This window comes from Alligator sinensis, unplaced genomic scaffold (genome assembly GCF_000455745.1).
Source record: "Alligator sinensis unplaced genomic scaffold, ASM45574v1 scaffold74_2, whole genome shotgun sequence".
Taxonomy (NCBI): domain Eukaryota; kingdom Metazoa; phylum Chordata; order Crocodylia; family Alligatoridae; genus Alligator; species Alligator sinensis.
In genome coordinates this window covers 2,894,083-2,906,490 of record NW_005841931.1, presented here as the reverse complement: position 1 = coordinate 2,906,490, position 12,408 = coordinate 2,894,083, and the positions used below count along the sequence as shown (strand labels likewise).

General features: G+C 40.2%; 1 protein-coding gene across 1 annotated transcript in view; it reads right to left on the bottom strand.

The window, feature by feature from the left end:
- AKR1D1 (aldo-keto reductase family 1 member D1) overlaps positions 1 to 12,408 on the bottom strand; it is a 35,656-nt gene that overhangs the window by 17,761 nt on the left and 5,487 nt on the right. Inside the window, exons 2-3 of the mRNA XM_006019533.3 lie at positions 7,618 to 7,785; positions 2,262 to 2,378 (exon numbers count right to left, since the gene is read on the bottom strand). Coding sequence (XP_006019595.1) covers positions 2,262 to 2,378; positions 7,618 to 7,785 — 285 coding nt within the window. The remainder of the gene's footprint in view (positions 1 to 2,261; positions 2,379 to 7,617; positions 7,786 to 12,408) is intronic.

The following is a 12,408-nucleotide window of genomic DNA, read 5'->3' as shown; positions in this document are numbered from 1 at the left end:
GAATGCTATGCCTATATTATTCCTGACCACTGCTTATCCAGCATCTTCTGGGAAACCTCCAGTGAAGGAGGTTCCACAACTTCCCTGGGCAGTCTATCCCACTACCTTGCTGTTCCAACTTAAAAAGAAGTCCCTCCTGATATCTCATCTAAATCTACTTTGCTACAATTTTAAGTCATTGCTTCATGTCCCACTCTACATCAAAGGAGAGCAGTTGTTCTCCCTCTTCTTTATGGTAGTCTTTCAGGTATTAGAAGACTGCTGTCATGTCCCCCCTTAATCACCTTTCCCCCAAGCTAGACATGTGTAGTTCCCTTAACCTTCCTTGTGTAGTCTGCTTTTCAACCCCTTTAACATTTGTCACCTGCTTCTGAACGCTCCCTAATTCCTCCACATCCTTTTTTAAATGCAGAGCCCAGAACTGCGCAAGATACTCTAGACGAAGCCAAACCACCACTGAGGAGCATGGCACTATCACTTCCCAAATCTGACACCCAATACTCCTATTGATGCAGCCTAAAATTGCATTTTTTTGCAACTGTCATAACTATTGGCTCATATTGAGTCTGTGATTTACCAAAATCTCAAGATCCTTCTCAGTGTTACCACCAAGCCAGTTCTTTCCCATTCTGTATTTGCACTTTTGCTTCTTTTTGCCTGGAGTAGTGCTTGGAGTACAAATAGCATGGAGATGTTTTTACAGCTTGGAGAGAGGCAGGATTGCAGGCTTTGCCTCAAGTCCTTCTTTATTTTCATACCTTATTAAGGGGCTACATTTGTGGGTGGAGGGCTCTTTCAGTTTCAGAAAAGGAAGTCTCTTGCAAACAGCCAACCTTTGTTAGGGGCAAAAGACCCATTTTGTAATATGATAGCATTTCCTATGATGAGATTGCTGGAACAGGTGTTAATATAAAATTCACAGGTTAGCATGTCAGTTGTGTGCTACTGGTAGTTTAGGGGGGGGAAAAAAACGTAAAAGTTCTCAGGGTGGTGAAACAGCCAAGAATAGTGGTAGAACCTGGCGAAAGCTAAAAGCTTGTCTCACCAGAAGTAGCCTTTTTTGTAGACTGTTTTTTTTCAAATGATATTACTCAGATTTGGCCCTATCACTGTTCTATAGGTCAATGTATATTTGGTCAGAAGGAAGTGATTTTCCCCCTCTCAAAGGGAACAGAACTGCAGGATTACTACTCTAATAATAAATCAGCTTGTTGATGTAGGCCACAGGGAGTCCAATATACATTTCTTTTAAGAGGCAGCTGTCAATATCTTTATATTGTGGGACATTGACCTTCAACATGTGGGAGAATGAACTATAGAAGGAAGAAGCAGAAATAAGGGAAACAGGAAATTTCTCATGGTGGGAACTGTTTTTTCAAATGTACCTAAAAAGGTTCCATGCTAGAGCTTTATTTATATAGTCCTTAGCATCTGAGGCCAATTACTCTTGTGCAACTCTGAGCAGGATACCATTTACATAAGAAAGGAGAGATTATAGGACCTTTCACATGAGAATCTGTGGATCCACGTTTTCCCTGTAGAGGTGCTGGCCACTAAGAGCATCAGCCACTGAATAGTAAGCAAAAAATATCTTATTCAGAGGAAAGGGTATTTTTTGTCAATTCAGAGCATCCAAAATGAGAAGGTGTTTCCCCATCCCAAGTGCAATTATCAGTTGAAATGTGATTTGTTTTCTAATACACATTTTGAGTTGTTTTTGCTTATGGTTTCTGAGCCATCTGTTGTTTTTTTTTCTTTGAACATGAGGGTTAGTAACTTAGAAGTAGAAACTCTGATTAGGAGATTTAAATAAAGACTGAGGCATCACATCTATCTTTTCACTAGTTTCATATCATACAGACTGCTGCTCTCACTTTTCACCACAACTAAGGGAGTTTGCTTAGTTCCACTGGCAGGTGCAAAACATTGGAAATTGTCTTACTGGTGTTTGGCTAGAAGCACCAAGACCCACTGGTGGTAGCCTATTTCATCGCAGCTAACAAACATGGTCACAGGTTACAAGTCCCCTTGTACAAAGATGACTTAATATACATTGATTCCTTCTTTGAAAAGAGACACAGATGCAACAAATGCTAGGCAAGATATTGGCAAACCAACAGACAAACCCTCCAACTTTAAAAAAATTAAACAGGTCAGTGATTTATTTGTAAGCGTTAGACTTGTCTAAGTCAGAGAACATAGTCCGTAGGCAACTGTTACAAAGAAAGCATTAAAAATCACTTTGCTTTTTTTTTTTTTACCTTGAAAGCCATTGGCAGCTCAATAATATAGAGATCAACATAATCTAGCTGCAGAACCTTTAACGTCTTCTCTAAAGTTGGACGTACCAGCTCAGGTGGGTGATATGTATTCCACAACTATGGGGGAGAAGCACATAAGACAGTCTTTATTCTAGTGAGATAAATTAGTGACCCTTCTGGAATTAATGAAGTGACTTGATTTCGAACCCTAACACTTCCCAGTTTGAGAGGGCACAATAGATTGCAGTGGACATGGGTGAAGTAAGTCTACACATCATTTGACTACCTATATAAATAAATGGAGAGGCCATGGCTCCCATATCCTCAGCTCCCAAGAATGAATCTACATGAGCAGATGAATTAATTACCTAATTCTTTATCCACAACTCTCACTAGTCTGAACTTGTAGATCTGTTATCGTGGAAGCCACTGAATATTTGTTTAGAAACTGGCAAATTAATTTTAGCAAAAGTTTAGCATACATCAAACTGAATGAATTTGGGAAGTTTGGTTTTGTTTTTGAAGTTTTTAAAGCATATGAGAAGAAAAAGAAATATACTTTAATTGGAAAACTTTGCCTTTTTCCACAAAAAATCTGTGGTCAGTTTTCATGCAGAGCCTCTTTCATTTGAGTTAATGATTTAGGAGCCAAGCATTAGGCACAAATAATCTTGGGTTTTCTGATGCCGCCAGGGCCACATTTTATTTAAAACTCAGAGCCTCATTGGAAGATCTGCTATGTTGATACTAAGTTGTTGTGAGACAAGGATGGTTTGAGTCAAAGCAGAAGCAAATCCTGTTTTCTAGGACATAGCTTTTATTTGCAAGTTAAGTTAACATTATTTTGTTATGGATTATGACTGCTTCTTCCACTGAAGTATCATACCCAGAAGGAAAACCTGCAGTTTCTATGAAGTGAGGTCAGTTGGTGCATGACTTGCCTGGGGTAAGACCTTTTTCAGCAGGTATATATTAACAGCTAGGGGTAGTGGTGATGTGTTTAAGCTTGCAACAGACTCACATACTACAGTGCTGATACCAAAGTGTTCCTCATAAATTTTATTACACGTGTTAAGTCATACAAAAGCCAGTATTAGATTACAAAAGAAATCAACAATGTCCTTTACTTGCACACAATATGAAGTGCACTGAATACAAGATAAGATAGCTTGGGACAAGACCCATTTTATAGTATGCAGTATTGAATTTGAGCTGTGCTGAACTCTTGCCACTTCTATTGATAAACTTTGGGCTATTGGATTAACCATCACCTACCTGACTCAGGAGGCATGTCCCCACAAGTGGGAACGTGGGAATGTGCATATTTGTGCCACTGCTAGTTGTCCCCAGGGAACACCCCTTAATGTGTGCTCTGGCACAGGGCAAGTTGCCCTGGCTGAGGTAGGGGAGGTTGGGGCCAGCACCTGGACTGGGCCCAGCAGCCTTACCTGGAGTCCCAGGGGCTTCTTGGGGCTCCAGCAGCAGTGATCCAGGTGCATAGAGGCTGGCCAGCAGCTGGAGTGTGGCTCCAGCTGGTCAGGCTCTGGTTTAGGTGGTGCATGCTGCTGTTGCATGTGCCACTCCACTTTTTTCTGGCATGGATTTTTTTTGATACTGGAATCTCCAGCTGCGCTGCAAATTAGCGTGGTGAATGCCTGCATGTGTGGCACATATGGTTTGTGGTGCTGCAGATGGGTCTGTAGCACTGCAAACTGCATGTGCATGCCACATATTTAAAACATCTAACTTCGGATGTTGGCTGATATCAAAGGATATCTACACAGGTTGTTACAATGCAACCCTTAGGTCTGTGTAATTCTGTAACAATACAAGGGTAGTAAAACTGTTGTAATTTTAACCTTGCTTTCTTCATGAGCAAATTTGGGATGATTTGGTGACACCTGTTAACTACAAGATGATACAGACATAACACTTACGTAAAAACAGCTGATTAACACTCCGGAGTGGCAGCTCCCTCCCCTTTTAAAGCAGTTAAAGGTACATCTGTCCATATCCTCTGAAGCACTAACAAATTGGTCAAAATTTTCAAAAGCACAGAGGGGGTGATGAGTGTCCAAACTGATACTTCAAAGGAACCAGATTTTCAGTCAGTCCCATGCACCTACCCTCAGGGGTTTCAAGTTTGGCACCACGAGGTTGCGAGTCACTCCTAACTAAGTCTATGCCAAGACTTTTAGGAGAGATCATTATTCTTTTGGGGGGAAAACAGTGATTTTTTGTTTTATATAAATATGAAGAAAAACAGTTTACCATCTTAAAAATGTTTAAGGGGTCACTTGGTAACAGTGGGTTCTTTTTTCCCCCAAAATGTCCTCTCTAGCCCAGTGAGATCATACTGTATAAATACTTACTGGTGTATAAGTATTTGCTTTTTTAAAGTGGTAGAAGTTTCTAGGAAAAACCTTAGAGTAATAGCTCTGAATTGTGTTATCTTGGTATATAGAGGCCAAGAATTTGGAAGTGTTATATAAATGGTTTTCACAATTTGTATAAGTTTATAGTATTATCTTCTTCACTGGAACTCACACTAATATTTAGGCAATAGAAAGCTGCCAGCTGGGTTTGGCATTCTGGTACATCACATTCCCTGGAAATGCTAATTTTAGCTTAACGAAGGAATAATCTGGGAATGAAAGAGGAGACCAAAAAGGTCTTACTGTATATGCCAAAAAAGTTGTTGGCAATTTCCAGAAAACCTCTGAAATCGTTGGATGCTCAGCTACTTTGTCTGATCAACCAGCCAACAGCAAAGACCAGGCTCAAGTGCTGATGATTTCAGTTAACACATGTTGTATGATTATACAGAGTAATTATTTCAGTAATGCTACCACTCATTGAACCTGTTCTTGTTAGTCACCACTGATGGGTCATCATTTTAGATGGTTAAGATTTTATCTGAGCTCCTTTGAGAGGCTGCATAATGAAGCCATCTTTTTTGTGGGATTTCTAATATTTACTATTTTTTGTCCAGTTGGAAACAAGCATAACTTTTTTCCTCTCATGCTGTTGTTGTTCCCCTCTGTTTACTACTGTCTCTTTAATAATGCAAATAATGAAGCTTAGCCAGATATTTGCCTTTTTTCACTTGGTGTGCAGCTGTGTTTTGGGAACAATGGGGTCAGAGTTTTAGCCCCACTTTTGCTGCAAAGTTCTGAGGAGTTGGAGAAATGCAGAAAGACAGCCATAAAAATCTTGGCAGCTATGGAATCACTGCAGTATTTCTTTCTGGCCCTAGGACTGAGGAAGGATTGTAGCGTAAATCTACTAGCAAAATGTTTAAATCTCTAAAATCCAAGTTAATCCTCATTTTATCAAGTAGGGACTAGATACTAGATGAGAGAGAGAGAGTTGTAGAAGAGGTCTTCCCAATCTCCCATTGTTGCAGCCAAGGGTTGAACTACTGACCAACAACAGCCACTGTGTCTTTCAACAGAAGTTATATTCTAAATAGGTTTGGGATAACTTTATTAATAGCACTGACCTTCCTTAAGAAGAACTTTTTTTGATTCAATTTAAATTAATTTTTTTACATGCAGCTTGACAAAGTGCCTTAAATGGTTAAATTAAATTCCAGGATGTTTTGAAGACTTGATGAATGGAGATAGTTGGGACTTAACACAATGTTTCTGTCAAAAGATGGGGATTTGACAAATCTGCAGCTGTCTGAGAGAACTGGTTGGCAGATTTCCTGTTTTTGTGGGTTTTTTAAATTATGATTTTCAAAATGTCCTATTTTAACATTTGATACAAAGTTTGGGGGTTTTGTTTTTTTTAAAAAACCTACAGCAATGCAAATGCACTATAAAAAGATTTAAAATAAAAAAAAAGTTTTCCTTAACCCAAAGCAAAGTGTTTGGCTTGTCAAATTTGAGTTATGGTCCTCATTTCAGGGTGGTAAGAATTTTCAGTCTCCAAACCTTTTCCAGAATGGGAGAATGGTTTCCTGCACAGATCTACTCATGACACAAGGAGTTTGTTTCATGTTTCAGCTGAAACTAGAGGAATGCTACTGACTTGTGCCTTAATTTTGACAGTTTACTTAACCCACAGATTTACATGGTTTTAGGGCTAGTGACCCAGTTTGCAGAGTGCTCAGAGAAAAACTGTTCAGTTTAAAACACGGATTTTACTGACATAGCATCTTCACTGTTCAGAGAAGGCAGAAGGTAGGACAGGATGAAACTTTAGAGACTAACCAATTCAAAGGCCCACTTTGTTAGGCTGTCACCAACAAAAGCTTATGCCTCTCTGAACGAGTTAGTTTCTAAGGTGCCCACCTGACCTCAAGCTAACACAGCTAACTACCTCTCTCTGTTCAGAGAACGGGAGCTACTTGGCTGGCATATTTGTAAGGGCATATGTATGGTGTGACTGATGTTATAATGCTAATGTTTGCCTAGTAGATATTGGATGAAAACTATTAGCTTATGTCAAATACCCTCTTTTGGGGTACTAACTCTTGACTCACAGGTCAAACTCAATCACTTCTACTCATACCTAGCATCAATATCCTCCATTTTACTCCTTTTGTTGGTAAAACATTTAAGTTTTTATTTCTTTTACTTTCTAGGAATGAGTCATTTTTAGCAACTTTTTTAAGAGGTAAAAAGTCAAAGGCAAGATAAAGTTTTCCACATGTTAATACTATCTGAGTCAAACAGAAGCAGAGGAGGGTGGCACCATGGATATTCACTGGTTCAGAGAGGAAGAAGCTTTTGTAGACAACCTACATCTGCATCAGATTATAGAGACTGTTGCCTATGAAACCTTGCATCTCTCTGAACCAGTTGGTCTCTTAAGGTGCCATGGGCCCTGGCTTCTGTCTAAATACTTTAAGAGATGAGACAAATTCTGTAATTTGAAATATTGTATAAAATTAACTATAAATTTCTTTGCCAAAAAAAAGCCCATGTAATGTTCAGACTTTCTTTTCATAGCCCCATGCTTCAAGTGAATTCATGAAGTCTCCCAACAATCTATTAATTCAAACTGGCTCTCAGTTAGGCCTACAACAGTGACTAGCATGCATCTGCAATGCATGGGAACTGTTATAGTGTGTGTTTCAGTTTAAACTTCAAACAGGATTAACAACAGGCTAAGAGGGTCCTTGTTCTGTGTTTGTGCAGAGACTAGCACGACTGGATCTGGATCCAAGACTATGGCTCCTAGGCACTATAGTAGGTTATAGACAAAAAAATCCTGAGGAGAGTGGATCTGGAAGAATATCAGAATGCTTAGTTTAACTGAAATGTTTACAAAAAGCACCAATGCAGCATACTCACAAAATATAAGTTGCAGGACTAATTAGAGTGAGTAATTTGATGCAATTTCTCACCTTGCCACAATAAAAGATGTCTTCACGCTTTATGTTTCCTTCTGCTATCTTCTCTCGGATGGCCTGTCCTACCTCATGCTCATTTCTATAAACAAAGGCTCCATCAATATGACGATATCCAACATCAATGGCAATTTTCACGGATTCTGCACATGCACCTTTGGGAGTCTATAATACACCAAGAGAAAGATTATCAACACGGTTCCAATTTCAGACCTGTTTATCTGCATGGGAATGGCATTACGCCATACCAAAGAGAGAAAACACAAATATTTACACTTCCTCTATAGTCTACAATTCACCAGGTTTGTTTGCTTTCCAGGAACTTAGATTGCAAAAAGTACTTGTGGTGGGGACAGGATAGCACAGCAACTGAAAGAGAAATTTATTTGAGACCAGAAAAAAATTAATGTCTGTTTCACCACAGAACATAGCTGAATCATGCTTAAGTTTCCCTCATACATACTATTTTTTTCAGAAGCTGAAAAGCTGACATGACAATTTATCTTTTTCCATTATCTTTTTCAAATGTAGTGTGATTTTTGAATAGAGTAGAAAACAAAGAGAAGGAAATGTGGGAACCTCACTGGGCACTTTTTTTTGGCTCTGGAAGTCAGTAAAGGAGAAAGATGTCTGAATGTTTTCAAAAATCAAAACTAAACTACCAAATAGAAGAGATTTCAGCCTAATCTGTCCAAAAAATAAATAAAAATCAAGATTTCCCATATACATATAAAAAAAACCTGACAAAACTCTCATTTTCTCCACACGTGTTCTTGGAATACTTAAAATATATCTACATTGCACTTTGCTGTATAGTGAGGATCTCTGAGCTGGCTTTGCACTACCTGCACTTAGGAGGTTTTAAGTAGTCCAGCCAGGGCAGGATGGAGTCCTGTGCATGGAGCATCTTCTCAGGGTAAACTGATTGGCACAGAGCTTTGTACCACTTCTGCATCTAGACTGCTTCTAGTACCCGAGTTAATTTGGGTTTCTCTCTATTGCTCTGAAGTCTATCATATACATGTACGTTTTAATGGGGTGGGGAGAAGAGGCATTTAGATATAGCTTAGTTCCCCTCATTAATCTCCTCTGGAGTTTATTTAACTGCTTAGAAATTATCCCATAACTCTGGGTTGAGAACAATTTGATCCCCTGTGATTAACATAGCACTTGTGGGCAGCATATTCACAATCTGGCTAAGTAGTAGTAGTAAGAGAGTTGTAGTTAGCACTGTTAGTCTGAATTTGATGAAGTGAGCTTCAGCTCACAAAAGCTCATGCTACATACATCTATCTACTTTGGTTAGTCTGTACAGTGCTAATCGACCCTGCCTTCTAAGTAGTAAACAATATTGCTATTAATTTTTTAATGGGTTTTTAAGTCTCTGGTGGTTACAGTCTAGGAAGAAAGTAATCTCTGGACATGTCCAAATGAAAAAAGTGCTACAACTTGGCTGTACTTTAAGCCTCCTGTTGCCTGGGAGCAGCTATGATTACTCATCTCTGGCTAAAACTCAGACCAAGTTTGGGTTTGTTTCAGAATAGTTCAGTCCTTTTCCATTTGCCAACTTGGCATTAAAAATGCACCTAAACCAAACTAAGCAAGCTGTTCATTTAAGAGTGAGAGGGGAGAGATAGAGATTATCACTGCTGGTAGCTTTGAATGATGGCTTATTATTGCCACACTTTGTGTAACAAGGGGTGGATCAAAGGATGCACACGTCATTCTGCTGGCACAGTTTAACTTCACCTTTGGACTGTATCTGATGCTTAAAAAAATAAATTTTATTTACATACATATATATATCTATATATATAGATATAGATATATATAGATATGTATTTAAGCATTATGTAGATATATATTTAAGCATTAGATACAGTGTAAAGGCAAAGTTAAACTGTGCCAGCAGAATGACGTGTGCATCCTTTGATCCACCCCTTGTTACACAAAGTGTGGCAATAGTAAGCCATCATTCAAAGCTACCAGCAGTAGCTGGAATATATATTTCATTCAAGTCCCTGACCAGAGATCTCAACCTACCAGAACTTAAGAGACAATCTAGGGAGGTGACACAAGGACAGATAGTGATGTGAGATTTAACAGACTTTAACCCTAGCTGGTTGAGAACTTGAGGGATGGATAATGGAGCAGAATTTGACTGTTCAGTATAACCCAAAAATGTCTTGGGCACAGAAGACGTACATTCATTAAGATGTATAGACATGGAAACACTTGTTTAAGTCTTTAAGCACATGAAGGTCCAAAGGGACAGTCTGTTCCTGCCTTGTATATGCCAGGGCACAGGGAAGCTGTCATCAGCTAAGAAATCAAAGCTGAAGAGAACAGGTCAAACTGTCTTTTTTTATGAGGAGTATATCAGTCAGTACTTTAGAAGCACCAAACAGGGAACAATGGCAAATTCAAACATGCACTGTATGCTGTCTAAAGTTGCAAGGGCAGCATTTAAGGAAGCCATGAGCCACAACTGGCATACTTGCAATTTTTGTCCTTTGAAGGTATACTTTATGATCAGAATCATTAAAAAGTAGGGTTGCAAGGGACCTCAAGAGATCATCTAGTACAGTGGTTCTCAACCTTTTTTGCTGGTGCCCTCACTCCCGACACACAGTCCCTTGCCCCCCCCCAGGCCATGCTGGTGCCCTTAACTCCCAACCTGCTGCCCCTGTCCCACTCGGGCCAGAGTGCAGTGGATGCAGTGGTTCCGGCTCATGCAGGTGGCACTGGAGTGAATCTGGCCCCAGCATGGGCTGGAGGGAGGAGGGGAGGCCTGTGGCCCCGCCTCCCCCCCCCCTTGCTGCTCTGGGTTGGGGCTGCTGCACCGTGACAGGCAGCCTGGTCATGCCCCCTTCTGCCCCCTGAGAAGCATCTCCTGGCTGCCCTGCCCCTGCGAGTATTGGCACCGGCACCAGTGCAACTGACCCAGCCACACAGCTTCCTTCCTTCCCCCACTGGAGGCGCAGGTGCCTTCCCCTCTAACCGCCTCTGACGCAGCCTTGGCACCCAGCCTCCTTCCCCCAGAGCCAGCAGGCACCCCATTCCCCCTCACCCCACACACAGACAGTCCCCACGTCCTGGACCTCCAACCCCCACTCCTCATACATTTACCTGTATCCAGCTGCCAGGGCTGCTCCCATGACCCTGCCTGGCTGGATGCCAGCCTTGTTCACGTGCGTGCACAGATGCACAGGCACCTGATGCCACCAATCCCTCCAAGCAGCTCCTTGCAGGCTGGAATGCTGCCAGCTTGCAAGGGGAAACTCATGTTTTCCCACGTTTTTCTGGGACTTGCTTGTGACCCTTTCACATTTTTTTTGCAACCCGCTTTTGGGTTGCAACCCACAGGTTGAGAAACACTGATCTAGTACAATCCTTTGCCCAAGGCTTAAATATCCATAGAAAAATGATCTTAGACAAAGGTTTGTCTAACCTATTCTTAAAACTACACAAGCAACTCTGTCACACATCTACCAGCCATGTAACACCAAGACACCAAGAATACCCTAACTTGCCACAGGCAAAGCAGGGGGACAAGGACACTGTCAATGTCCTGCCACTGCAAAGATAGGAAGTGATTGTTAAAATGCACTCCAGAAATGCAAGGAAGAAGAGCTAGAATATATTGCAGATAGTTTCTAGGGTGAAATTCAGAATCTAAGCTGACTAGCAAGCTGAGAGAATCTAGAATTCACAAATTCATTCAGTTCTCATGTCTTCCAGAAGATTGAGCAATCTGGCTGTGCAACCTCAAATTTTACACTAAGCAGGGTTTCCACCTAGAACTCGGGAAAAATTAAAAATGACTTTCTCAGCTGGTGGTGTGGGGCTCTCCATCACTGTTATATGCCCCCCCCCCAACTGTTTGGCAAGCTGATGGAAACCAAGGAATACAGAGCTGCTCAGCCTGTGTAAGCTCCAGGTTAGCTATGTTGATTGAGACCAGTTTCAGCATCTTTAGTATAGATTTGCACGAAACTACTTTTTCATCAAAGAGTAAGTTTCCTGAAAAATGAAAGTTCTTTTTGGGGCAGGGGACAGAAACTATTGCCGGTAAAAGTTTTTTGGTCCAAAAAAAAAAAAAAAAAAAAAAAAGAGAACAGTATTTTTAAAGTTACATTTTATTTTGATATTATGAAATGAAACATTGCATTGAATTGGCAAAAATTTTGTTTAGATGATTTAAAAAACAAAACCATTTGCTTTGAAATAGCATTTTTCATTTAAAAAAGTGACCTAAATGTTTAAATGTTTTTTTAAAAAGCTGAAAAAAATAAAGAGCTCATTTTTCCTTGGGTCAAAAGAAATTAAATTGTCAACCAAAACAAATGTTTCCCCTTTTGATAAAAAGATTAAAATTCCAGCTTCAGTTTGACTTAAAATAAGTTCAGGTTGATTCCTTCAGCTTTAGGCACTAGGAATGAATACAAATATTTTTTTAGGTGCCTGAGACAGTGACACACCTTTCCTTGATGACCACCTGAAATTTTGGTCATCAGGCTTGAAGACCTGATGTCTAGGGGAGAGGCAAGAGTAGTCTGAAGAGGTCAGGGATGGAAGGAATATTTCCTGTTATTAGGGGAACTACTGGAAAAGTGAGGAAGACGGAGGGATTAAATTTTGAGTCTGAGAAAGTGTCAGTCTCCTTTGCCAAGATCAGTTCACAGTCTTTGGAGAACAATTTTCTGCGTAGTCAACAGTTTGAGTTTTAGTGATAGGTTTTCTGATAGATAATGATACAAAATTTCCATACAAGAAAGCTGGGAGGGA